The following is a 27739-nucleotide window of genomic DNA, read 5'->3' on the forward strand; positions in this document are numbered from 1 at the left end:
GGATAATGAATGATGCGTTGATGGGGAAAAGATAAGACTTTCCGTGATAGGCAGGCAGAGCTGCCGGGAAGGGAATGGTCCACTGCTCCGGATGAGTGGCCGGATGGACCGGCTGGGCGGCGGCAGATTGTGGAGCTTAGGCCCCGAAGGCGGGACGGGAAGGGTGACACAAGCACATAAGGCAACTTGGCAGGTCGAGTTGGTGTGGCAGCTACTTTTTAACCTCAGGCAATCCGAGTATCGGTGAACGAGTCGGACGATTGGGGGAAATGCTGCGAAACGGGCTCAACAGACGAGGGTGTTTCGAAGCTTGATCGACGGTCGTTTATCCCTCAGAGCTCGTCATCCCCGGGGTGCCTGCGTTGCTTGTCTTCCTGGTCCCATGGCGCACACCGGACCCGGACAGGCAGGTAAACCACACGTTGCCATCATTCACGCCGCACTATCAACGCTCACCTCACCTTGAGTTGACGTCTTGAGCCAACCGTGGAACTGCGAGGCTATTTGAAACCTGCACAAGATTAGGATTCCTGTGGAGACTTGCCTGTTGACAAGGGCGCTATCCAGACAATCGTGACAGTTGTCTCTCGCTTGGAGGCCAGTCATGTTGGGCGCCTCGCGCTCAGCGGATCGTCGGGGCGGACGCCTCACGCTTGCGAATGGACAGCATCATCATACTTGTAAGCCTGCGGAACCCCGTTTAGATTGTCGCCGTTGTAGTTCGCCTTGATCACCGTGAAAAAAAAGACGCAATCAAGGCATGCATACCCGCGCTCACCAATTTTTCAATCACAACCTGGGTGCGATGGCTAGAAGTGCATCACATCCGTCCGCCCATCTCTGGTCCGGAATGGATAGCCAGCCTAGCCCAGCTTAGCACTAACAGTGGCGGTTGTTGTTGCTTTTTACAACTATTTGCCCCTCCTCCCTACCACTAACACTAACACTACCACCAATGAACGACACACAGTGTGAGGTGTCCTGTTTGTTTGTCCTACGGGCTACCGCTTTAAAGTGGAACGCATTGTTTGGGGCTAAGCAAGACATGGGGAGGTTGAGGTTGGCGAAGTAGCTGCAGGAGAGACGACTCGCAGTTCACGGCATCATTCTGGAGGGGCGTTTGGAGTTTGTGCTCTGCGAGATACAAGTTGCGCAGGTGGAGAAGGGCGGGCGAGGGATGGAGTGGAGGGGTCCGAGTCGCTCAACCTGCGCTTTCGAAGCGCGTCGGGCCAATGGGATGCTTCCGCTGCGGACCAGGAACATGGAGCTTGCAGGGATTGCCGCGAACCACCTGGACACTTTACGCGTCGAGGTTGCGGTCTCTTCCATCTTTTTTTTTTCTGCTGTTCCTCTCCCCTCCTCTACGAGTGCTTCCAGGGGTTACTTACTGGGTTTCGAGGTCGCGCGCCGGAAGCGCCAGCTGCTGCGGCCTGCCACCTGCAGCAGGGAGAGCAGCTGAAGTGGAAGCAGACAGTTCACTATCCATCCCCCCAAACAGCCGACTTTGCTGCTCTGAAGCCGCCTACACAAGGCCCATTGCCGTGCCATGGATGCATGGCATGGCTGGTGGGTGATGTGGATGGGTGAGGAGGCGACCACCGACCTCGCGTACAGATAGCGCGCATCCTGCATAGTGCATACGCCTGTTCTGTACGTACAGCTAGCTAGCAGCAACCAGGCACACCACCACCTCCTCCTCCAACGAGTTCATGTTGCGACATCACAGCTCTTGTTAGCTGCCTGTCCACTTCAACTACCACCAGCGCTAACATCATGACCTTATTTTGACCCGACACCGACAGAGGCCTCAGGACAAGGCGCGGGATATCAGGAACCCCTGCATCCTCTTTCGAGTCATTCCTAAACACCTGCATCTCTTGAACCATTCTGTTCCGACAACACCTCGACGAGACGCATCAACTGACTGACGACGGATACCGACAACTGGAGAAACTCGGCCATATTGATTCTGGATGCTACCCAACACTCTATTCTGACTGTTTCCCTCTCTCTTCTGCTCCACAATTATCTCTCATCCCCATGCCATCTGTGCTACTGGGGTTGTGACTTGGTTCCTCCCTCGTTCCTGCTCTCTCCGTGGTACCCCCCCGCCATCCTCCATCGGCCAACGGTCCCAGTCGTCGTTCAATCTGTCGTGCTCGTCCCGCCGTCGCCCAATCCCGTCGCCGCCTCACTTTCATCAACAACACCCCGTTCCCCTCCAGTCAATTATTCGCCTTGACGGTTCGCCTGCCATTCTTCGAGTCGCGCACATCAGCTACGCAAAAGCGCACGCGTTTATAAAAAGAGCACCCTATCGCCAATTCATCGCCGTGCTGCTCACATATCTTCTTCCGTGTTTGGGTGGGTGCATTTGCTTTCCAGGTTGTTGCGTCGGCCCTGAGGATTCCCCCGGTGGGCTTGCGAATGCCGACTTCCAGCCTGGACATACCGCATCCCGCATGCCGTATACCTTGCCTTGCCGGTCCGGACAGCACAGGATAGGACAGAGCTAACATTCGCACCAGCTGCCATGTTCTAGGTCTCTCGGATTGCGACCCAGCTGGGCCCTGGTTTGGGCCGCCTAGCGATTTCTCTCTCTCACTTCTCGTTTCACCAACTTCCTCTCTTCAACATCCCGAGTCAACATCGTCGCGCGACCGATATCCCATCTTCATCCCAACATTCCACCTTTCGCCTACCTACCAGCGCCATCCCCGTCGCCGCCGCCGCACCGATCACCCAACCTCTCCGATGAATATCACTGCCGCCAATGGCAGCAACACCGTTCGATGCTCCTCTCCCGGGCTCATCCTTCTTCGACATTTACACTGATGGCGCTCCTCAGCGCTCCCCAGTCTCTCTTCCCGGAGGAGGCTGCAACTACGTGGACTTGACGCCCGGCGCCAATGGAGCCAAATGTGGATGCCGTCGTTTTTGGAGTCGCTTTGCCGCAGGGAGAGCATACGCAGATACCCTGGGCGCTGACAACTCCGTGTGGTGCATGTGCTCCCATCATGCTTGCTATCACGACGATGGCGGTCACGCTGGGAGCGAAGCGCCGGCGCCTGCGCAGACTCCCACCGCCGTCAATGCGCCCGCGCTCTTCGCCGCGCCCGTTGCCCACATCGCCGGACAGGAGAATGAGAAGCCGAGGATTTCCAGGGAACCTCTCAGCCCGGTCCAGATGCCCGAGATGTCTTTCCGCATGCCCGCTGGATTTACCCCGACCATGGAGTTTATGAACCTGGATGCCGCCATGGCGATGCCCCCTAACAAGCCCGAGGAACCACCCAGGCCTCGGTCTCTGGACCAACCCAGCCAGCGCCCGGAGTCTTCTTTACAGGATACGTTACCCTGGGGCGATTTCATACAGTCCCAGCCTGGAACTAATACCACGTTGCCGCCGATACCAGCTCAATGTCTAATGCCATCTCAGGCCAGCTCCACCACCTCCTCCAGCCAGGCCCGCTACCTTCGTCCCTTTGCCGGAAGGGGTCTTCAGACACTAAGTGGTGTTACTCCTAATCCCAGGACACCGCGAAAGGACAGATTCCAGGATGCTGGATTCACGTTTGCTCAGCCGGATTGCCAGTCTACCAAGGATGATGGCGCAACTATTCCTCACAGTGACAGCGGCGCAGAGACACCTAGAGCGCAGTCCCCAAGACCCGTGGAAAAAGTCGACGCCTTGTTTGCAGGACCGTCCCGCGAAACATTCCGCCATTTATCAGATACCGTTCAGGGACATGAGAGCCGCCTGGAAAAGTTGGAGAATGTTTCCTTCTCTGCAGCTGGACATGATGAATGCCATGACAAGCATGATGCTGTCGACCTTCGTGTCACCGATCTCGAGGTGCGCATGGAGGAGGTTGAGAAGGTCATGAACGATACCAGCAGTCTTGTCGGCCGTCGCGACCGGCAGAATGTCGATGAGTCGACCAACAGTGTCGTCTCCGTCGCGACAAGCACAACATCCCGCGCCGCCCACGCACATGAGATGCTCACTCAGATCCAAACCTTACAATCACAGCTCTTCCAGCTTCAGTCGCAAATACCGTCACCAGCCCGGCCATGGGAGGTTGAAGTTGTCTTCATGCCATTTCCTCTCAAGCGCATCTGGCAAGAGCTTCAAGATTTCAAGGCTGACGTTCACTCTAGCTTGGATGAGTGGACACAGCTACCCAACACTAACAGCGGTTTGACAATGAGGGCCCAGTCGCCCTTCTGCGCGGAATGGGCCGCTCCGGGGCATGACCACGAATGGCTCATGGCCAAGGCGTGCGGCCCAACGAGCGTCATCGACAGACGACTTAGGAGTCGCGGCCTCATACGGACCATATCCATCAAAGGCACCGACGCCAGGAGCGTCCAGGCAGCCATGCATGCTGCCTTCTCCAACACGTTTACCGACTTTTCGGTCGCTACGCCATCACCTTCTCGCCGGCGGAGCTTTGATGGGAAGGCCGATCGCTTCTTGGGCCTGCAGCAATCGTGGGTGCCTCTCCGCAAGGTCCACAAAGATTCTCGCCTCCGTTTCTTGACGCCAGCAGAGATGATCACTCCCGCTATATGGGACGTATCGTTCCTCCACTCTGTCGTCATGCGCTCCTCTGAGCCTCGTCTGTTTATCACTCAGCCTGAAGCTTACCTGCAGGACTTGCAGGCGTTTGAGTCCGGCTGGACTTGGCAACGTCTTCGGGAAACGAGCCGCTTTTATCCGGATTCTCAATCGACGCAGGAGGTTCCTGAAGCGGATGCCCGCGAAGACTACTGGGCATGGAATGATCATTTGGACGAGGTCCCCAGTTCTCAGTCGTCGTTGAGTATCCGACAAGCAAGGCAGAGGGTGTCAGCCTCCCCTTCGCTTCACCACATCACGATGCAATCGTCTATGCGATCGTCTAGCCCGATGATGACTCGTGGCCAGACTCCTTTGAGAGAGACTATGATGAGGGAGCGGAAGGGTTCAAAGCCGCCCTATATCCGCACCACCTCAATGCCCCCATCAGTCCCTGCGAACTACTCACCAGCCTTCACTAAGCGGCGCGTGTCGTCATTTGGGCAACGACAGCTGGCCGCTCAGATCCGGACCAGTCCTCCGAACATGGCGGCAGCGACAGCATCAGCGATGTCAAATGCTTACAAACGCCGGCGGACTCGTTCGCCTAGTCGCCCTCGTAACACACCTCGCTGGACCATCTCGCCCAGCCCTGCGCCCGGCTTCATCCCCGCCGACGAGCGCCATCAAACCGGTCGTGGAATTACGCCAATGTACTACGCTACCCCGTACAGCAACGCGCCGCTCACGGAGTCACGCCCACGTGTTTCCGGTGGTGTAGTGGAAGATTCCAATACGGAAGACGATGTGCAAGATGACGAAAACCTGGACCCGGATTACGGGAGCACCAACCCTTATGATGAAGACGGCAGCGACTACAGTGTCGAGGTGACTCACATGGTTACAGTGCGTGACGGTGACTCATCGCACCCGCGGCAGCCTGAGGATGAGCCTTGGCCTGGTATTGAGGACCAAGACCATATGTCGGATGGGGAGAACATCGATCCACTCTTCTCCCCTGCAGTGGGTGCCAACGACGACGCTCAATCCGATGTGAGCAGCCAGCCGTCTGAGTACCCCAGCACTCAGCGCGGCTGGCAGGTCCCCGGTGCCGAGGACGGCATTGGTTTCCGTATACACGAGGATAACGACCGCATGCATGGTGGTTGGCACTAAGTTGCAGCATTTCATTTACGTTTCATCTTATTTCACATTTATCTTGATGAGATGACGCAGCGTGTTTGGGAGTTCAGGTTGTACATCGATCATATACGTTGGCATATGTCAAGGGCGTTTCCGGAGTCTTGTTATCTATGGCATGGCGTTCAGATGGCGCATATTCCCATTATCTTTTCTTTCTCGGATCTTGTCCTGGGGTGGCCGAAGCGTTGCTCATAGAGTGGTCATGATGGAGGCGACGTTATCGTGCTGGGAGAATGGAGCGTATGGTATGGATGGCTGTTGAGTGACTGGATAGATCCGTCGGGGAAAAGTTATGGTGCCATCTCGTACAAGAGCGTCGCTATGCCGAGCGAACTTGGATAGTTTGCGCTCTCGGCTTTGAAGTTTGATGTATAGCTAGATAGCGACAACTCCAATATATATACTTGTCTACTACACTGGCCAGTTTCAGACGGATTTCCGGATCTTGTCGACTTTTCCGTCATTCATAAGCTAAATCCACAATTGCTTCTTATATAAAACTACCAAAATCGCATGGCCATGGTTCATTTCCCCCAACTCCACGAATCGTCTTTACAGTGAGGTCATCAAATATGGGTGGCTGTAGCTATGTAGAAACATCGTGTTCTACCCGTAGAGCAGCTGTTGCATTTCTCTCTCCAGAGGTTCCAAGACGTTTTCCTCGATCGACTGGACAAATTCCGTATCATCCAGCGATGCGAACGGATTGACGCAGCATTGAAGACAATATGTAATTGCGCTCGTGAACCCAAAGCTGAGATTCCCCTCGTTCACCTGGACATCGAGCCACCTCGTCACCGTCGAAAGGTCGGTCCACATATTGGGCTGTCCGTCCGGGGGTAGATCTTGAACTTGCCGCAAGCTTTCTATTGGGCTGCCGCATTTCAGTTCTACCAGCATTATGGCGAGGGCGAGCATGTTGATTCGCCCGGCAGGTGGGACGTCAGACTTGAACTGGGGCGATGGCTCATCTTGGGGAGTTGGATGTTAGACCTGTATATAATGAGAATGAACGACTTGAGGGCGCATACCAGCACAGTATTGACATGTAAGGTAGGGATGTCTGATGTCCACCGATGAAGCATTCCCGCCCTTCAAACGTAGGAAGGCGATGCTTCTCCTGCTCCATGGTTGATGTAGCCAGGGTGTCTCGCTTAGCTGCAGAACTGAAGACGCAAGGGTGACGGCGAGGCAGTAGTAATCTGCTAGCACGTAGTCATGGCGCTTGATGGATGGCAGGAACTCGTCCAGCGTCGTATGGCTCTGGGCGAGAGTGCATTTTTGGGTTTCAACCTGGTACAGTCCCCTCAGTATATCCGAGGAGTCGATGGCGAAGCCAATGTGAGGGTGCATAGCTTCCTCGATTGTTGTGCATATGTCCTTCACCTCTAGGACTGTTATACTTTCGGTCTCGTCTAGGCTTTCTTTTAGTTCCGCCATTGAGAATGCCACCTTTGGTGCATTTTCGCTTCTACATTATAGGTTAGAATCACGGAACGCTTTTAGTCAAGATGAGAAGTTTACCTGGGCGTTATTAGTGAGTCGTCAATCCTGAATTCTGTATCAAGCCATGTCATGACGGCAGCCCGCCACAGCGACACTCCAAAGCGATCCATTTTACCTGCCTCCATCACGTTTCCCTTCCGGCTCTTCTTTATGCGTCGAGCAATGCGTTGTTCTAGAAGCAGCCCCGCGTGATGACAGTCGTGATCCGAACACCACCGCCCGCAGAGCCCTCCATGGACTCTTGAGGCGTTTGCGCGGATGCTCTGAAGGGGTGCCACGAAGCGAATGCGCGGTCTCCGGGTAGGCCCCTCATCCTGCTGGATTGCATTGATCGCATCGGCGCCCGTTAACAAGTCTCGGAGTTTCCTGTTACAGCTTTCTAGTTCGGTGAGCTTCTTGTCGATGGTCCGCCGCTTCATGGTGAAATTGACGCGCTTCCGGAACTGAAAGCGCTGACGAGGATCAGGCGTCTTCGAGACTGGCGGGTTTGCTGATATGACGGTCTGAAGCCCATTATTCAATACCTTGGTTCACAATTCTGTCAGCGTAGCACCGCCAACCTCTGCTTCATGGTCCGCTAACCTGGTCCGAGCCGTCAATGTCTAGACCAGCCGCGATGGTCACCATGACGGCCTCCATTTCCTTCACTAATGCCATGCATGGCCCGTAAGCTCTGCTCAACTCGCTTTTCAGGTCCAATAAAAGCTCTCTGGATGTCCAGAGGTGATCTTGGGGGTCTTCGACCATCCGGTCCAGTTCATCGTGGCTCACAATTCGCGCCAGCATCAATCGAAGGTTTTGGTCATACGTGGCTCTTTCGGTAACCAGGCGCAAAATTACTTTTGATAACTCTCCTCTCCATTTGAAAAAGGCCACGGCGGGGTCAACGAATTCCTGGTAATGCTCCAGGGCAGATATGACGAGAGGAACGGCGCCGAGAACCAGACCAGCGATCTCTGCCATCTGAAAGGCCAATGCTAAAGTCTGTAAGCTTTAGAAACTGTCATTAGAAGTTGCTACAATTCTGATTCGAAATCAAATGCTGAGGGTCGCAGGGAGACGAGAGAAGTTGTGAACTCGACTGTAGGAGTTACCATGGTTGGATGATGCTCCGTCAGCTTGCATAACCGAGCTGAGCTGAACTAGAACGACAGGAGCCTTGCAGAATGAATGATTCCAATTGGACCGTTCCATCGATGAGATACAAGTGATTACCCCTCTTTCCGGAAGTACCTTGCCAAACCCGAGCCTTATCTCGAAATCGCCCGGGAATGACACTTGATCGTTGCGTGATTTTGCTCTGCCTGATCGTTCAGACCTTCAGTACACCAAAATTTCAGGGGCACTAATGCGGTTGAGAACTTCAGTTTGGCCATCCGATCGTATCTCATCCTCATTCAAATAACGTCTGGAACATTATAGTGGTGTTTATTGAGTACGACTATTACCACCGCGGTTCTCAAAACGGATAATGCGGTCCAAAAAGTGCAAGCTTCTCTCAGACGGAAACCGATATCATGGAATCACAACAGGCTTTTCCTCTGGCAGAGGCCACTAGAACATGCATGTCTTTGTTCAACGCCTTAAAGTCCAGCTCAGAAACTGCCATCGACAAGTTCAAAGCACAGCTCCCTTCACAAGTTGTGCGAGACCAGCGAGATCGTTTCAAACTATGGGCAACCAACCTCGGAGCCCTTCAACGAGGCAGAGCGTCGTTGGACTTTCGTTTGATGGATTCCAGTCTCATGCACAGCACCGTATACAAGCTGCTGAAGGAGCTGGAAAACACTATCAAGAGAAGTACGAAGCCCATCCGATTTCCTGTATCTTTAGCAGAGAATCCAGGCAGATGAATCGCGAACATTTTGGCTAATCGAATGACTAGGCGAACAAGTGGTGACTGGATCAAGACCACCCTTGGAAGAAACGCTCATAAACGATATGGATGACAGTTCAGGCTACTCCAGTGAAAGCGGCAGCTCAGACGACGGCGGTTATTTTTCAAGAGTCCCCGTGAATCAGACAGAACTAGGGCAGAACACTGCCGAGATAAATCACATCCTGTCATCACTCGTCAAATTATCCTTCAGAATCAGGGGGCCTGCAAACAGAACTGCGCATCTAGACCACAAGGCTCTGAACCATAAGGAGCTAGTTCCTGTCGATGGAACGACGATGGGCGACTTACTCGAAGCTTACTCGACTCTTGATCGACAACATGTCGAAGAAACTCTTCGGCAGCTTCGGAAGAATCAAGCTGCAGTTGAAATTTACGATGATCTCCATGTTCCGGCGGCTGTTGACTCGGCTGCGGCTGAAAAGAGTAGCGGTATGCTCGAGAGTTACCTCGTTGATCGCTGGAGCAAGTCAATCACAAGCAGACGGCGAGTCTTTGCATACTGGCGGAGACATGCCAAGAAGCTGGCAAAGGATGAACGACCGTCCCAACTAAGAGAAACCACAGCTCGACTAAGTGAGCCCCCAGTAGCCGTGCCGCTGGGAGTTGTGCGGTCTTCTGAAGGTCTCAATACAAACCCCCGGCCCGTCGAGTCCCATGTACCAAGTTCCGCTGGACGCACATTACTGTCTGGAACAGACGCGACAAAGTACCACCACGACGGGGACAACGTCGACACCGTGTCCACCATATCCTATGTTTCAACAGCTTTTGGGGACGATGGAACGTCGGAGCTTCCTGCTCCGCCTCTAATCAAGCCCGACCAGTTGGAGTTCGTGTGCCCTTATTGTCGTGTCTTATGCGCCGCTCGAGAAGGAAGAGGCCGGCGTTGGAGGTAAGAACTCACCGTAGACTGGAACTATTAGGACCATTTGAGACTGAACCTCTTTCAGGGAACATATTCTACGAGATCTTCAACCGTACATGTGTACATACGCCGATTGCACAGAGTCGAGTGCGATGCACAGCAGCAAGGCTGCCTGGCTGGAACACGAATCCCGTGTTCACCGTAGGGTATGGCGCTGTTTCGAGCATAAAGATCTATTTAGATCGAAAGATGCCTTGATCGGGCATCTCGAAGCGTCCCACGCTACATTTAGCCAGGCTCAGATACAGAGCATGGCTAGCTTTGCACATGCTAGCACGACGGATGTGCGCGATACTTGCGCCTTTTGTCTCTCTAGAGGCCCGTTTGAGACTTCTCTCACAGATCACATGGCCCTTCACATGGAACGACTTGCTTCTTTCTCCATTCCACGACATACACTAGAAGAGGATGAGCCGACACATGGGAGCAATTCTGGAGCTGCTCAGGGAAATCGTTCCGAATCTTCTCTCCTGGATGTCAGTTTAAAATTCTCAGACATCAATTCCAAGGCATCGTCTTCTCCCGATATTGCGTCTCTCAAGCTGGACGACCCCTTCGAAGAAGACTTCCAGGACAAACAGGAAAGCGAGGACAATCCTCCAGACCCAAACAACATCTCTAATGATGAATTTGCCTTGAACTACTACTTACGGCAGCGACACCCGGGTACCTGGCAGTGGTTCTTGAACTCAACCGGCCATCAGACATGGCTATCTCACGCCGGGGAGAAACGCCTAGTTCTGGGCGTGCCTGGTGTCGGAAAATCTGTTCTAGCTTCAGTGGTGCTTGAAGACCTGAGACAGAGGTTCAGGAACGATAAGTCCATTGGAGTCGTAGGATTGTTCTGTGAAGTTTACAAAGAAGAAGGCATTACGGGAAAACTAATCCGAAGCTTCTTGACCCAGCTCCGCGGCCCCGAGAAGTCAGATTTCACACAAGTCGAAGAGAAAAGTGATTTGCCAGTTGACAAAATGTCAATGCAAGATCTTTCGACTGGATCCCGTCTATCGAGAGTCTTCGTCGTCGTTGATGGATTGGATCTGCGAGCACGAGACACAGAATTCATCCTGTGGTTACTGGACATTGCTGGGCAACCCAAAGTCAGCGTGCTTTTCACTTCCAGAATTATCCCGACAATCCACAACGCATTACTGGACTTCCCGATCCAGGATCTACGAGCCACGGAAGCTGACATATCAGCATACGCACGCAAATCTCTTACTACGGCGATGACAAGTAATATTTATCCAGCACAACTAGAGGAACTTGAGGAGAGGACGGTGACTTTTGCAGAAGGAGTGTAAGTCGGGACCGAAACCTTTCGGGAGCAGTCATCTAACGAAGCTAGGTTTCTATTTTCTAAAGCCCATATTGATGCCTTGAAGGACAGTCAGCGAATGGAATACTTGAGCAATCTTGCCTTGTTGCAGAATTCTCGAGCCATCAACGACTTCTATAAGAAGATCATGCTGCGCGTCCAACAATCGAAGATGGGCAACACCCTGAGTGCATGGATGGCGCACTCTGACTATATTTTGGAAAAGCCGCAAGCCCAAAACTTGATAGGGTTTATTCTCAACGACTGCGCTTCAGACTCTGGGACATTTCTGGATGTAAACGCAGTCATCTCTTCTTGTGCTGGGCTTGTCCTGGAAAGCTCAGAGAACTGTCTGACATTCTTCCACCACACGACAGAAGAGTATTTTCGTCAAACACGGGATACGTGGTTTCCAGACGCCGCCGAGGAACAAACGGAAATTTGCTGCAAGTATCTCTCCATGGATGCTTTTGCAGCGGGTCCCTGCCTGTCAGACGATGAGTGGGAAGAACGCTTGCTTCAACATCCTTTCTACATACACGCGGCTCTAGCATGGGGTCTCTACGCCCGAAAAGCGCTGGACAAGCATAAAGATGCAACGGATACAGGAGTCAAAGATAGAATACGCGGCGCCATCATGGGATTTCTTAGAAGGGATGTCAAGGTTCAGGCAGCTGTCCAAGCCTTGAAGGTGGATGATACAGAGGCACACTCTTCGGGGTGGAGTCAGGTGTACCCGAAACAATGGACGAACATTCATCTTGCGGCCTACTTCGGGCTGACGGAGATTTTGGACACAATGCTTCCTGAGGATGGCGTACTTTGGGATACCAGCATAGACGGCGTCTACTCCCCAATCATAGTAGCTGCGGAACGAGGACATCACTCCACGCTAAGTTTCATGCTGGGAAAGCTGATTGATCGAAGCGGAAGGTTGCTGACTGGTTTGTACGGAATGGTTGGCCATTTGGCCCTCGCAGGAGCCGCTCAGAACGGACATGAACCCAACGTTCGGTTGCTGCTGACCTACGGTGCTGATCCTAACGGTATCTCTGGATCAATTACGCCGCTCTCCTATGCCGTCGAAGATGGCCACACCAACGTAGTGGAGACGCTGCTGGAGTATGGGGCAGACCCGAACCTCAAAACCGAAGTAGAGGGTCCACTGGACCTGGCCGTCAAGAACGGACGAGAGGACATCGTCACCTTGCTCATCAAACATGGAGCGTCCCTCGACAAGAAGGGCTCAGCCCAGTCGGGCTCGACCACCCTTCAGCACATAAACCCTGAAATCGTACCGTTCATGCTGAAAGACGGCGTTGGGGTAAACTACAGGAATGATGACGGCTTCACGGCACTTCATATCTCTGCAATAAGCGGTCATATCGATACCGTGAGAATCCTGCTTAACCACGGAGCAGATGCAACTATTGTGGACAATTCGGGCGCTACGCCCTTAGATTATGCTATCGATGGAGGTCATGAAGAAGTGGTGAACTTGATCTTGGAAAATGGTAGCGAATTCCAGGGCTTGGTCGACAGCATCGCAGATCATGTAAGTTAGCGAAGCAAGTCAAAGGCCGTCACGATCGAATGGGGAACCCTTAGCCCCCCTGTTTCCTGGATATATACGCTAGAGATCTGGTTGTTCAAATCATTTCATGATCATAGAAAGTCGGAAAGAGTAACGCATTCAGAATTCATGCGCAGGATTTTGAATTGAGGCTGACTTCATGAAATGGGTGTGATCGTTGAATGTTTTATTGAACTTGGACAGTTGAATGTAGACGCTTCCTGTAGTATAGTACGTAAACTGGATCCACGATCTCTAAAAGTCTACCCAAGTCCCAAGAAACTCCTGCTCAATTGGTTCCAGCACCTTTTCTTGAATGGTTTGAACAAAGCTGTCGTTGTCAAATGACGCAGCATAGTGAGTGGAGAATTGGAGGCAGTGCCAAATCGCGCTTTTGAACCCTTTGGTCAATTGTCCTTTATTTTCCTTCTGGAGGAACCACCGCTGTGCCGCGAGGAAATCCGTTTGGTCGTGTGGCTTCCCATCTGGTCCCATATCCGACTTCGTCCTGATGTCTTCGATAGGTGTTCCGAAGTTGAGTTCAAGGAGCATAATGGCGAGCGCCAAAATGGTTCGTCGGTTGCGCAGCCGCAGTGCAGCAGTCTGGGCCTTGTGTTGTGACACTACGGTATCTAGCTTTTGGTCAGTATGAAACGTAAAGTAGCAAATCCAATAACTATCAAGACGACCTACCAGAGTCATATTGGCAAGCTAGGTATGGATGCTTGATATCCACGGACGACTGGCTACCATCTTCCAGTCGCAGAAAGGCGATCCGTTTCCGGCTCCACGATTGTATAAGCCATGGTGTCTCTCCCAGTTGTAATATGGATGAAATCAAGGTTAGAGCCAGGTAATACAGGTCCGGCATGGAATGATCTCTCCTGTGAATCACGGGGAGGAAGTGATCCATGGTGACGAAATTAGCGGCCAGGTGGTATTGCCTAGTTTCAACTTCGTATAGACCTCGAAGAATACCTGATTGATCTATCTTTAGTCCTATTTGAGGGTAGATTGCGCCGTGGATAGCGGTGCAGATGTCGGTGATCGCCAATGTCTCCAAAACTGGAACGCTTGTGTTCAGCGTGGTCTGAATGTTCGGGCTTGTGATGACCATTGGAGATACACTAGAACCGGTTTGACTGATCAGTCAGTCATGATTGCATCTATGTGCGTGAAAGTGATGAGAATATGGATACCTTGTGCTGGCGGAAGACTCGTCATAGACACGAATCTCTGTGTCGATCCAAGACATCTCAGAGAACTTCAACAAGGACACGCAGAAGCATTCCGGTGTTCCCACATTTTTCAGTATTTCTTGCTGTGATAGTTCTCTCCGCCTTCTTATCCGTTGCTGAAGAAGCAATCTAGCCTGATGACACTCGTGGTCGGCGCAAAATCGTGTGCGGAGGCTTTGGTGGACTCTGGCCGCGTTGTCTCGTATTTTCGGCAGCGGAGCAACGAATTTGATATTGGTTTTCGAATACAGACCATTGCTCTTGTATATGGAGTTGATTCTAGTCTTCGTATCTAGAAGCTTGCCCAACCTGTCGTTGTTCCTTTCTATCGATGCAATAGCTCTGTTGAATTGACTTCGCCTCATTGTGAATCTTATTTGCCGTCGAAACTCGAACCGAGAAACGCCGTCTTGTGTCGTTGATATTGGAGAATTGGCTGACACGAAAGATCTGAGGCCTCCTCGTTCGATCTTCAAAACAGAATGTTAGCATGGCTCTGAAGTGCGTCGAAGGTAAGCATCTAACCTGGTCCGACCCTTCGATATTGAGACTCGCTGCAATCGTCTCTAAGCTTGTTGCAATGTCTCGGACCAAATCAATGCAAGGCTCATAAAAGCTGCCCAATTCGTCGTTCAAGTCACCCATCAAGCCTTTGTTTGTCCAAAGTTCACACTGCGGATCGCTGATCATCTCCTCCATGTCGTTGGAGTGTATGGCTTTCGATAACAAGACCCGCAGATTATCGTGATAAGTTGCGCGCTCTACAGCCAGCCTTCGAATGTTATTTTTGAGATCGCTCCTCCAATTTTTAAATCTGATAACGGGATCAACAATGTCTCGATAGTGCTCCAAGGCAGAGATTAGCAGAGGCACGGCTCCGAGTACAACGCCGGCGATCTCCGCCATGGTTGGCCCTCAAGCGGATCAATCAACAGTGTTGCCCAGTCTATCATGTATCTGCTTTACCTACTGCATCAAAGGCTCACATACCGGTGTATGCGAAGGTACGACCGACTGTGACACGCTGTATAACAATGAAGCTGCGATTCCCCCGCACATTCGCCAATTGTAGATATGGCCACTGCAGCCTTGCGGCTGCGCCGCTGCCATTGGACATGCGACTGAAGTTACACAGAAAGCGCTCCTGCAGTCAGACTTGGCATTTCCATTTCTGGCTTCCCGTGATATCAAGCCGCCCCGTACGGCTTTTCCGCCACCCCGCTTATCTCGATACCCAACGTGCGATGCTACTGCGTCGTTCTCAACGCACCAGAAAGCGATCGACATTGTCGAGCTAGCAGTTTCACGCCTTCGAAGTCTCCAAGGCAACACTTCAGGTGATACTCATTCTAATTTTTACTTCTGAGAGAGTCGTTAGATGGTCTGGTTTCAATGCCATGAAGACACAAACAACGGTCGGGCCGACATCTATTTCACTCGCAGCGGCCACTACAAAATGCGTGGAAACTTTCAATGTCCTTGTGCGCAGTCTGGAAGCCCCCAGCCAGAAATCAGACGGGAAACTCTCCATTTCGGTGGTCAAAAATCAGCGAGATAGACTTAGGATATGGGCAACTAATATCGGAGTGCTTCGACATGGAAAGGCGTCCTTGGACGTCCGGATGCCGGGTTCTGCGCTCACAAAGACCACCATTCTCGATTTATTAACCGAATTGGATGCAACACTATTGAAAAGTAAGAGCTCCTTTGCACCTCGGACGCCAAAATATTTCCTGCGGAAATTATTCGGTCCCCTTAAACCTGTGAATTGGGTATAGATAGAGTGCGGATGTAACTAACGGTTCGATGTAGGCATCGAAGTGATTCAGGGTGACAGGCTCCCTCTCGAGCAAACACTCGAAAGCGATTCCGAGGATGACTCTGGGAACTCGAGCGAATGTAACAGCTCCAGCGATGGCAGTTACTCTGGCAGATACGACATGAGGACTGAGCTGGGACAGAACACTGCTGATGTTGACCAAACTCTGGCATCTCTTGAGAAGATAGCATGGCGAATCGATAGCCCTGCTTTTCAAACTACACCATTGAACAAAAAGGCTCACAAACATAAGGAAGAAGTTCAGGTGGATGACCAGCCTTTTGACCTGTTCAAGGCTTACTCAGACTTTGATCAACGCCATGTCAACGAATTCTTTCGGCAACTCGAAAGGTCCATGACTGGTGAGATAGACGATCCTCCACTGCCGCTGGGAACACCAGATGGAATGCATGCAAGAGAAGCCCCTCACTACTTGAAACCACGCTGGGGAATTTCAATCACGACTCGCCGTCGAATATTCGCATATTGGAGTCGGCAAGCTAGAACGCCGAATGTGACAGAAGCAACTCCTCAGCCTAAGCCAATGAACGTTCACGGCTTGCCATTTCCGATGAACAAGAAACGGAAGCTGATGTCTGCTTCCAGCCAAGAAGACAAAGCATCGAATTCTTCGAAGCGCGCATTACTGCCAGAAACAGACCTCTCGCAAGACTATAAAAAAGCCGGTGATGTGGGCGCTGTTTTGACAACTTCTTCTGTCGCAATCAGGCTCGATGACGACAACGATTCCACCAGATTTCCGTCCCCTCCTTCTTTGGAACCCGAGCAGACAGAATTCGTCTGCCACTACTGCAACAGACTTTGCACTTCCGAATGTGCCGAAGACGGGCGCTGGAGGTGAGTGACCTCGTGGTCTCGTAAAATTCGACGACAACCTAACCATTTTGACAGAGAACATCTTCTACAGGATCTGCAGCCATACATGTGTACCTATCCTGACTGCGAAGACAAAGAGGTCAGCAAAATGTATGCCACACGAAGTGTGTGGCTTGAACATGAGTCGCAGAGTCATCGCAGAGTCTGGCACTGTTTCGAGCATCAAGACAAGTTTACAACAAGAGCTGGTTGGATAGATCACATGGCTATGTCGCACACCACCTTTACAGAAGCTCAGATACAGAACATGTCTGAATTCGCTTATGAAGACACCAGGGATGAAAGAGAGCAGTGTCCGTTTTGTCTATCCTCCTCTCTAGGAGATGCAGGCTTGGCGAGTCATATGGCATTACATATGGAGAGATTGGCCTCTTTCGCTTTCCCAAGAACTCAAGGAACTGACGAGCCAGACTCATCGCAAGTCAGCTACAGGAGAGATTCCCAAAATGGTCTTGATTTCATACCATCCTTGCGAAGTGTTAGTCTAAGGTTCTCAGACGAAGAAACGGATGAAGAAACCTTGGGCTCACCACGCCACGTTGAGGACGGATTCCAGAACTACGCCGCTACCACTGAGGATACCGGGAGTAGTGACGATGGAGTCCGTCAAGACGGGCTTACCGTACTGACAGACGATGAAGTAGTCTGTCAGAAATATAGGTATCAGCGATACCCAGGTACTTGCCAATGGTTCCTGGACTCAGAGAAATACCGAATGTGGATGGATAGCGAAGGGGACTCGTTCCTTGTTCTTGGCGCACCCGCCGTTGGCAAATCTGTTCTAGCCTCGATTGTTATTGAAGATCTTTACGCGGAGGCTCGCAGAGTGTCATCTATGGGTATCATCCTTGGGGTTGTCGGCTTGTTTTGCGAAACACATGCTCACGGTGGTGATGTCAGCATGAGTCTACACCGAAGCCTTATCAAACAGCTTCTCCATGCTCTTCCGGGGGACCTTGTGTCTCCAAATGAAGAAATTTTTGAAGCCGAAGAGGATGACATCCTTCTGAGCCAGGGGACACGAAGAGAACTTCTCGTCCGCGCCGCTCGCAGAATGAGCAGGATTTTCGTCGTTGTAGACGCTCCGGAATTGCTCGGAAATCACCAGGAATTCTTACAGTCGATATCAGACTTACAAAACTATGGTATCAAGGTCAATCTCCTAATAACCTCCCGATCAGTTCCGATTGGCTTTGGTTGGCATACTCACACAACGACAATACGCGCCACATATCGTGATATCTCGAGATTTGTACGAGGTTCTTTGAAGGCAAACCAACCTTCTGCACCCCTAGATGGGATCCTGAAACAGACTGTGGACTTTGCGAATGGATTGTGGGTGTTTTTTTCATAAGTATCTGTATGAAAAACTTACTCACAGCACTAGGTTTCTATTTGCTAAGATTTATCTCGATCATCTAAAAGCCAGCACACGAAGCAACAACGAGGATTCTTTCGATCCAAACCGCTCTAGGCCATTGATGGAGTTGTATACTGAAGCTATGATACGAGTGCAGGATTCATCTCTATCAAAGTGGGCCAAAACTCTCATTGCCTGGATAGCTCTCTCTGAATCTAGCCTGAGGCTTGACAAGAGGGCGTTCGAAGATCTCTGCACGTTCAGAAACAGCAGACGGGCCCCTCCTCCTGGCCTGAATCTGGAAGCGGTGATCTCTTCCTGTGCTGGTCTCGTCGTCGTCGATTCAGAGGGTTATCTTGATTTCTTCCACGGTACAGCGAAGTCGTTCTTTGCTTCGAACCGAGATTATTGGTTTCCGAGTATGGCGCGAGAACAAGCAGAAACCTGCTGTGAGTACCTGTCTATGGAGGTCTTTGAGTCTGGGTCTTGTAAGACGGATTTTAGATGGGATGAGCGAATGGTGATGCATCCGTTCTATATCCACGCCGCAACATCCTGGGGAAAGTACGCACGGAAGGCTTTGGATCAGGAAAGGGGTTCGAGGGACCCGCGGATTGGTGAAACCCTGCGGCTAGCCATCACAACCTTCCTCGGCCGCGAAAAAGCTGTTCAGGCCGCTATGCAGGTTGTGGACGCATTCTCAACAGACGACTCGAATGTGCCAGAATGGGGCCAAGTTCATGATCGCCTAAGCGTTGAAGTCGCAGCATACTTCGAGTTGACCGAGATTGTCGACATGCTACTACTTGTAGAAGCCGCGAAGTCCGGAAAACTGTCTGAAGTCCGCCGTCTTCTCAAACAGGGAACACATGTCCATGGATTCGGGCCAGACAGCCCACTCCGTTCTGCAATATCGAATGGCTACAAGGACGTCGTGGGAGTTCTGCTGGAATATGGCACCGACGCTAACTCTGGCTCTGGATGCGAATATCCATTGGACTGGGCCATGGACATGGAAGGGGAGATTGGAGACATCACACGCTTGCTCTTGGACTATGGAGCCGATCCTACAAAGATACGCACCAACCTGTTAAGCTTCGCCGTCAGGGATGAGGACATGAACATGGCGAAACTGCTTATTGGAAAGGGCGTAGATGTCAACGCAGCAGACGAGAGCAGATGGACGGCGCTTCACTTTGCAGCTATGAATGGGTTGCTGGACTTTGTTCTGATTCTGCTAAAACACTTACCCGTCGCGACTGCTGCGGACTTGATGGGGAGAACGCCACTTGACTACGCGGAACAGAATGGGAAAGAGGCTGTTGTCCGCAGACTTAGGGAGTATATGCATGAGACAATTTGATTATTATCAAATGAGATCACCGGCTATCGGCCATCTTGATTTGAATCAAAGTTCGAAGTCGTTTTACTTGATTATGCGTGGATTGGTTTCAACAACGTGATTTTGCCACTAAGAAAGACAAATAGTGTGTTCCAATACTTTTACACGAGTCCAAGGTCCTTCTCGACCATGCCACGGCAGATGGGGTGGTAGAAGTCACGGTTCTTCTCAAAGGTCTTGAGCGCAAGGTCGCGGTCAACCTTGTTCAGCGAACGGAACAGAGGCCTGACGAACTTCATTCGGCCGACGTGACCAAGAAGCTCAGCGGCTCCGGCGTACGAGGATGAGTCCTGGGCCGCCAGGGCGATCTTGTAGTAGGCAGTCTTGAGCTCGGCGTTGCGCGACGAAACGAGGTCGTAGGTCTTGCCGAGAAGGCGGGCGCGTTCGGCGGACAGGGGGCTCGGGAACTTCTCGATGGTCTCGAGGAGGACGAGCTTCTGGTTTCCGGAGAAGGAGGCTACGTCCTCGGCAGAGGGAGTGAACTTCTGTTTATTTATTAGTATCGTGTTAGAGATGTGGACTAAATTAGACTTACCTCGTCCTTCCAGTTCTCCGCAAGCTTGTAGCACACATCCGCCAGCGAGGTGTCAAACTCGGGCTTAGGGGGCAGACCAGGCTGGTAGAACCACTTATCCCAGTCAATGGAGGCCACCTTGTCCTTGATCTCGGCATCGCCGAGGCCATTGAAAAAGGTGAGGAAGGTGTCCTTGAACTCGAAAGAGTCGAGAGACTTGCGAGACCACTTGGTAAAGTAGTGGGGGATGAACTTGTCAAAGGCGTCGCGGCCAACGAGGCGCTCGAGGTAGTAGAGGAAGTGGAAGCCCTTCTCGTAGGGGACGGTGCTGAAGGCGTCATCGGGGTCGATGCCCTTGTGGTTGATGATGAGCTTGGTGAACTCGGAGTCGTTGCCGAAGAGGGCGACGGCGTCCTCTGATATGTGTTAGTGAGTGAGATTTCATGTGAGACTGAATAGAGAATCCGTACCCAGAGCCTTCCAGCCGATGATGGCAGAGAAGTCACGCTCAGCATCACCGTGAACAGCCATGCCGATTCTGCGCTCGAGATAAGTTGTCCAACCCTCGTTCAACCAGCTTTCAACTCATTAGCCTCTCATCTTCTCACACAAACCATCCCACTCACAAGTGCTCCCAGCTGCAGCTGGTAACCAAGTTTCCACTCCACGAATGGCTCAGCTCGTGAGCAATAACGTCCACATTTTGCTTGTCACCGCTGATGATGGTCGGCGTCGCGAACGTGTAGATGGGGTTCTCCATGCCGCCGTAGGGGAAGCTGGGCGGCAGGACCAGCACGTTGTACTGACCCCATCTGTAAGGGAAGACAAGCTTCTCCGCGACCTCCATGAACTTCTCCATGTCGCCCTGGAGCTCCCACTGTGACTCCTTCAGCTCATCGGGTCCCGTTGCAACAATACTGCGCGGCCCAATGTCCGCCGTCGCGATGTCTCCAGACGCCAGCGCAAACAGGTACGACGGGATCGGCACCTTCTGCTCGAAGCGGTACACCGTCTCGTCGCCCTTCTTCTCCGGCTCGCCCTCGACAGCCACGCCGGACGCAACGACCGGCAGCGGCGAGGTCAGGACAAAGGTGTACGTCGACTTGACGTCGGGGGTGTCCTGGCACGGGAACAGCGAGCGCGCGTGGATGGCCTGGCACTGCGAGAACATGTACGGGTGCTTCTTGTTGCTCGTCTGGGCGGGCGTGAGCCACTGCAGCGCGGTGCACTTGTCGGTGGTCGACAGGTCGACGTCGACCTTGACGATCTCGCCCTTTGCCGCGCCCTGGGGCACGAAGACGTGCAGGGGAGCGCCGTAGGGCTCGACGCGGTCCTTGAGCTCATAGGTGGAGGTGGTGGCGTTGACCTTGACGCCCTTGATGGAGAGGAAGCTGGAGTCGAGGACGATCTCCTTGCTCTCCTTGTCGGTCAGCGACTCGAGCTCGAGGGTGACGGAGCCCTTCAGACACTTGTCCTTGAAGTCGATGGTGAGGTTGGCGGTGGTGTGCTTGGTGAGCCACGCACCGTAGTTGGAGAGGGTGTTGGGGTCTCTGTTGGCGGCGGCCATCTTGGCGGTTGTAGCAAAGGCGGCGGCGCGGCTTGCGGGGTTGGCAACGCGGGTGAAGGCTGTTCTGAGCGGGATCGAAGCCTTTGAGACGAGGGACCGCCACATGTGTGTTGAATTGGCACTGCGGAGCAAAAACAGGCTCCAGATTTTGATATCTCCAACTCCTCTCGTGATGTCGTTGGGAGGACTTGCCAAATTGGGACTAGAGTTTCGAGCTCCAGCCACAGGTTGCTGCAGAAGACAGGGTAAGCAACGCCACAACGTACGCCACATGCAGATCCATCTCTTAAGAAGATGCCCCGGCTGCCTCAGGTTCCACCTTGGGCTGTTTGTTTCAGCGAGCGAGCTCAGTACCACTCTTCACCATCATCCCAAACATCCCAACGCAGCTTGACGAAAGGCTTGCGGGCTTCCGAAATCCCCTCGTCCTGCCTGTGGTGAACACCACAATCGAGATTCAACTTTCGTCACACACACTCTTAGACACATCCTCAACATGAGATGCAATTCATGTCTCGATGACGGCTATCAGTTTCTTGGCCTAGCTCCAGGTACACGCAACTCAACTCAATCACACCTCGATAAGCTCACACAAGCCCAACACGGGGTATCTGTGTGATTCAGCCATCGTCGTCGAACCTGCAGCACGGGACGGCCAACATCCTGAAACCAGCACTGCCTGTCCGAGATGGGATCTCCCTGCGTGACGTAGGAATCTTCCGTGTGGGTGTCCCAGCCGTTTCTCCTGCTGGGTGCATCCGACTTGCTGGCCTTCCCTCCTTCCACCCTGGGCCTGGTTCATACACACCCTCACAATGCTGCTTCTGCTTCGCCGCAGGAACGCACACGCCAGAGGGAAAGAAAAGACGACGGTGTCAGAACAATATCTCCTTAGCTCCAAGGGTGAGAAACCAGATGAAAAGTCTCCTACCTTCGCCTAGCACCAGCAAACCTGGACCTGGGTGCCGGAAACTCCAGCACCTGGGCAGAATAGTTCGTTCGATGTATGTTTGGTCCAGAGTATTCAAAAGGTTTCGAAGCACACAAAACGGCCCAGCTCCTACGGCCGGAGGCTGTCGCTCCATGTTGCAGGGTAAACCCGGGGGAAACATTCAAGCAAGCTCAGCGCCCCTGAGGTAGTGAGGTCCCAAGACGCGCGATGGCAAGCCAGAGAGGTTTGACAGTGACGCTCGATTTGGTTTGTCACGATGCAGCACGCGCCGCCTCCTTTTTTTCCTATCATTTTTTTTTTATTACCGTTCCTTCTCGGCTTTCATTCCCTTCCCTTCACCTCGCATACGGGCCCTGGCCCGATCTCTGAATAGCCGGCCGCGCTGGCCACCCACCTGCTGGGCTCGCGATCCCGCGGCCGCATTTTGGGACGAGCCATCCTTCGGCGGCCTGCCCTTTCTTGACGTCTGACATCCCAACGATCCGTTCTCGCCTGCGCGAACCGTTGGCTATTTTTTCTTCTGCCAGGAAAAAAAGAGAGCCAGGGTCATATGCATCCGCAGCCGTGGGTACTGCTGCTCGGCGCTCGCAGTCACACCGGCGTGGGCGTGGCATATGGCGTGAGCTGTGGATACGGCTTCCAACGGTTCACCTTTCCAGGGCTCCGCGGGTTCGTGGCGTCCTCCGGCCAAGCCCGAGCCGAGAGATATGTGACAGAACCCATATCGCTGCGTGACGGTTGCCACGGTTCTGCGAGGTATGCGAGATCATCGAGTCCGCACCGAGGAAGAAAGAAAAAAAAAAAAAAGTACTTGACGCTGTGGGAGCTTTGAAAGTCCTACCGGAAATCAAAGTCCCGTTTCCTCTCCGTCGCAATGTCGCTTCTCTCACAAAAGAGAAGCGGTCAACATTCAGCAAAAGTAGAGTTCCATCTTCATACCGGCGATGCTCGCCAGAACGATAGGCTTTACCGACGCACCCCAAAGCTTAGCACGCTGCGACAACTCTTGAGCTTGCGGAGTTCTCCCAATCTCAACATCCATCACCAATAACGAACCCCTCTTATTCATTTACCTAGGGCCTCGCGAAGAAGCCGGAGTGCTGCTCGCAGGGGGGTCTAAAATCTAGCGACACCCTCGCGAAGCAACTGAGCTTGTCCGACCTCCCTCTTACCCCACACTCGATGAGAGGTGCCACACCAGAAAGGGGAGGGCCACCCCTGGTCGCGGAAACCCACAGTCTTCTGGAAGCCTGCGACCAACCGGAGTCCAAACAGCCAGCAGGGATGGCTGCGTTTCCGTGCTGATGGAGGGGGGGATGAGATTGGAAAGGGGTTGCCAGAACCTCGTTCGCTGGAGGTCATACTCGCCGCACGTATTGATAAGATCTGAGCTATGGCACTGGGGACATCCCATCTCGTTTTTTTTTTGGCGATATTTGCCGATAATTGTTTTGTGGCTTGTGGGCGGTGCACAAGATGGCGCTCTCCGTCTGTCGTGTCTCGAGGGTCCCGTCGGCTTGAAACAGCCTGAAAGATGCGACCAACAGCCTCGTGTAGTGCGTCTCATGTTTGGGCAAACGGGGTGTGGAGGGATCTCTCGGTGACCAGGAACACCAAGACAGAATGCAGATACGCCTTTCTGCCCATGCCTTTGGCATCGGTTCTAGACAAGAAAACCCCTGGATTGTCAGCACTGACAAAACATGAAAACTTCGGATTTTGAGCCACGGGAGGGCAAAGGCAAGGGTGAGGCGGCGGGAGGTCTGCCGCCAACGCATCTCGGAGGTCGGACAAGAACGCAATGCGTTAGGGTTTAAGAGGGAAGGGGTGTAATTGGCAGCGATGCCCTCTCTAACACCGTCAGGAAGCTGCCGCGGCGAGATTTGAAGCCACGGAGGATGGGCACAATTCGAGTATGGGCGCGCCTTGGGGGGGTGCTGGAAGCTGGGTGCTGGATGCTGGATGCATGATCGCAGTGCCATGCCACCACGCTGGACGGATCGTGGTTTCGCACCACTGCAGGTGCGTTGTGACTGCTGCCCACACAGGAGAATTTGATGAAGGTGAAAGGGAAAAAAACGAGAGAACCTTGCCCTAGACACAGCGTCCCGGAGAGCACCCGCGCTCGGGAGCCAAGACCATAAGGAGAGACATCGCGGCCAGTCGCTGCCCCTCCGAGCCTAGTCGCAGAACATGGTGCGGCGCCCACTCAGCTGGACGTGGTTGGCCGACGGATATTAGCTGCGTGGTGCTTCCCGGGCTGGAGGCACGCTAACAATTCAAGCTTAGCCGGATCTCAGGCACGCAGCACACAGCAGCGCGTGGCTCAGCATAGGTTGAGAATTCGCACCAGCCTTTGCGCCGGGGATAGTCGGCCGAGTCAGCCAAGCAAAGGTGATGAGGACCGTGAGCCTGTGAGGGGAGGGAGACGAGCAGGACAGGACAAGAGAGGAGACGAGAGGGACTCGCCGTATGTCCTCAGTCCCTGAACCCAGCCACGCTGCGTGCCGATTGACCGAACGCCAGCGGGCATGAACTGTCAAACGTTTTCCCAACGATAGGACCTGTGATTTCTGCGGGGATCGAGTCTGACATTGAGCGATCCCGTCTATGCCCACAGCCGAAGGATTCGTCCAGCCTCTGGATGACAGCAGCTAACTCAACCCAATGCCTAGGAAGAGGCCCGAGTTCGGGCGTATGTGTGTGTGCCTTTCTCCCTCTCAGGCCTACAAACTGCATATAGCGAGCCGTAGAATGCAGAGTTCTGGTAGACTAGGGGGCCGCGGGAAAAGGCCGATGTCGAGGCTATCTGCGCGCTTTGATGATTTGGGGGATTGGGGGCGCCGCCCGCGAGATTTTGACATGACAGGCTTGGCAACCGTCGGGCAAAACCTTAACGACACTGTAATTAACGTAGACGAGCACCCGGTGCTGCGTGCTGCACTTCCGGCCCCCAAACCCCTCCTCCTCCATCTCTGCCCGCCATTCTCCACCACTCCGACGTTCTTGCGACTGTGACGAGCTCTAATCTGCCTGCAGCGCAGCAGTTCCCATTAACAGCCGTCTCTTATTGACGTTCTGACGTGAGCCGTTGACGTCTGTCAAGAAGTCTCATCTGTCGTAGATTGAAAGGGATGGGCCACAAAACCATGTTTTTCTCTGGGCAGACTTGTCGGAGAAAACTGGGAACTCGGATGGGATTGACTGTTGATCTCTCCCAACCGGCAGACAGCATATGCCCGCTGATGTGCAGCTCCCGAGACGGGTACCCAAAGTCAAAATTATACGACGAAAAAGAATCCTCCGCAGTCCAGTCTTGAGTAGTCCTTGTTCGTCACGGGCCACCAACGCTGCATACCCCCCCACGGTGCCCATGCCCGTTATCCCTCCTCTTCTCTCATCCATTCGTGTCATTGTGTCAAGCACCCAACAGGCCCCAAAACTTCGACGGGCTGGGATGCCCTCACTTTGCTGGCCCTGAACGTGTAACAGTGGCATGCAAGGGCTGTCCTGCTATCCGTCGCTTGAATTCACGCTCCAACAAGCTTGCTGACGTTGCTTTCTCGTCTAGAGATAGACAAAACTTCAGACTGACATGAGTAGCTTCGGCAGGCAAGACCGCCATCAACAACCAACGCCTCATTTCTCTCCGACTTTGATCTTGCCGCGCTTCGTCTGAACATTTTCTTGTTTCGGTCTTGGCTCCGCAATTGCTCAGCCGTCTTGGTATCCGAGTTCGCCGCTTCAGCGTTGCATACGTACACCGTCCAGCTGCGTCTTGAGTCGCTGGAAGATTACCCTTGGATCCCAGTCTTGGTCGATAGCTGGCTCATGCAATCTGCAAGTTGCTCGAGCCCTTTTTTCCCGAGCAACATCACTAGTCTAGACCGTTCGTGAGCCAGCTTTTCCCGCACATGTTCGTAGGATTGGGCGGAGAGGAGGACTCCTGTGTGATATTCCCGGCCATTGACGAATAGCAGCCCATGATGATCACCATGTCGTCTCGTGGACCAAGTGTCGTTTCAACCCCGCACTTCAAGGGGACCACGAGTGCTGCTGGTTCCTACCACACGGCAGCCCGACTGGACTTGGGAGGAAAAGGAAAGGAGCGCGCGATCAGATACCGAGGAATTAATTGCTCATACTGAACCCGTCCCATCTACGATGGTAGCCTAGACCCGACTGACTGTGTCGTAATTCCTGTCTGAATTTAGGCTGCGGAGGTGAACCAGTTGATCCCTTCTTCGTCCTTTCATTGCCGTTGGGCTTTCGCAATCAACCAAGGGTCTGGACTCGAACCGGTACCAAGACTTGTGACCTCGCGGTGCCGTTGTCAACGCGCGCAATGTTCGTGCACACGTCTGTTGCGTCATCCGTGAGGAACGATTCCGTGCTTCTGTATTCAATCGGTAACAGTGGTGGCACGTAGCCATTGTCCAAGAGACGGGACGGTTGGCTAGCTTAGCTTCTTACACCGGATAGTTCCAATGGACAGACCCTAACGACCAGCGCCATCTCCAAGAGCTGCCAAAAATCGTGTTTCGGAGGATGTTGTAAGCGACGTGAGGCACGAAAGGCAGCGAACACCAGAGCTGGCTCTTCGACAGGGCGATGGCGCTAAGCAGGGGTTTCTAACAGCCTCTGGTCTTGGTGCCTGTCGATATCTGCACATAATATAGACAAGGCATGCCTGAACGATCACAGTTGCTCTCGAGACCGAATCCCTACCTTTTACTTTTCTCAAGGAATACGCCTGCTTCACTGTCTACTTGGTCAGCCACGAACGTGAGCGCCGCATTTCGTTGACTTACTGCGTGGTTTATCGCGCGAACGTGGGGGTTATCGCTTGTCAACGACTCTCGAGCCCGTTGTCGCCGTCATTTCGGACGCAAGGCTCGTCTTCCCCTAACCCTCAAGATGCTACTGCTCTGGACCCCACCGAGTTTGTTTAGAAAGCTTGTTTCCGGCAATTGGGGTTTCTTCGAGGCGGACCCGGGGCCCGGT

General features: G+C 53.0%; 4 protein-coding genes across 4 annotated transcripts; 3 read left to right on the forward strand and 1 right to left on the reverse strand.

The window, feature by feature from the left end:
• Positions 1-2773: 2773 nt before the first annotated feature.
• On the forward strand, positions 2774-5737 carry COL26b_000520 (uncharacterized protein; the record flags this gene model as incomplete). The annotated part of the gene is made up of 1 exon (XM_053173487.1): positions 2774-5737. One exon carries the CDS (start codon positions 2774-2776, stop codon positions 5735-5737), a length of 2964 nt encoding a protein of 987 aa, XP_053042535.1.
• A 6313-nt stretch (positions 5738-12050) lies between these two features.
• On the forward strand, positions 12051-12977 carry COL26b_000521 (uncharacterized protein; the record flags this gene model as incomplete). Its single annotated transcript, XM_053173488.1, has 1 exon — positions 12051-12977. The coding sequence occupies one exon, from the start codon at positions 12051-12053 to the stop codon at positions 12975-12977; it is 927 nt and encodes a 308-aa protein (XP_053042536.1).
• Positions 12978-18817: 5840 nt separating this feature from the next.
• Positions 18818-19663, forward strand: COL26b_000522 (uncharacterized protein; the record flags this gene model as incomplete). The annotated part of the gene is made up of 1 exon (XM_053173489.1): positions 18818-19663. One exon carries the CDS (start codon positions 18818-18820, stop codon positions 19661-19663), a length of 846 nt encoding a protein of 281 aa, XP_053042537.1.
• Positions 19664-19803: 140 nt separating this feature from the next.
• Positions 19804-21783, reverse strand: ARA1 (D-arabinose 1-dehydrogenase (NAD(P)(+)); the record flags this gene model as incomplete). Its single annotated transcript, XM_053173490.1, has 4 exons — positions 19804-20187; positions 20238-20632; positions 20687-20754; positions 20843-21783. The coding sequence occupies 4 exons, from the start codon at positions 21781-21783 to the stop codon at positions 19804-19806; spliced, it is 1788 nt and encodes a 595-aa protein (XP_053042538.1).
• Positions 21784-27739: the final 5956 nt, after the last annotated feature.

This window comes from Colletotrichum chrysophilum (genome assembly GCF_026319265.1).
Source record: "Colletotrichum chrysophilum strain AFK26 chromosome Unknown scaffold_2, whole genome shotgun sequence".
NCBI lineage: Eukaryota > Fungi > Ascomycota > Sordariomycetes > Glomerellales > Glomerellaceae > Colletotrichum > Colletotrichum chrysophilum.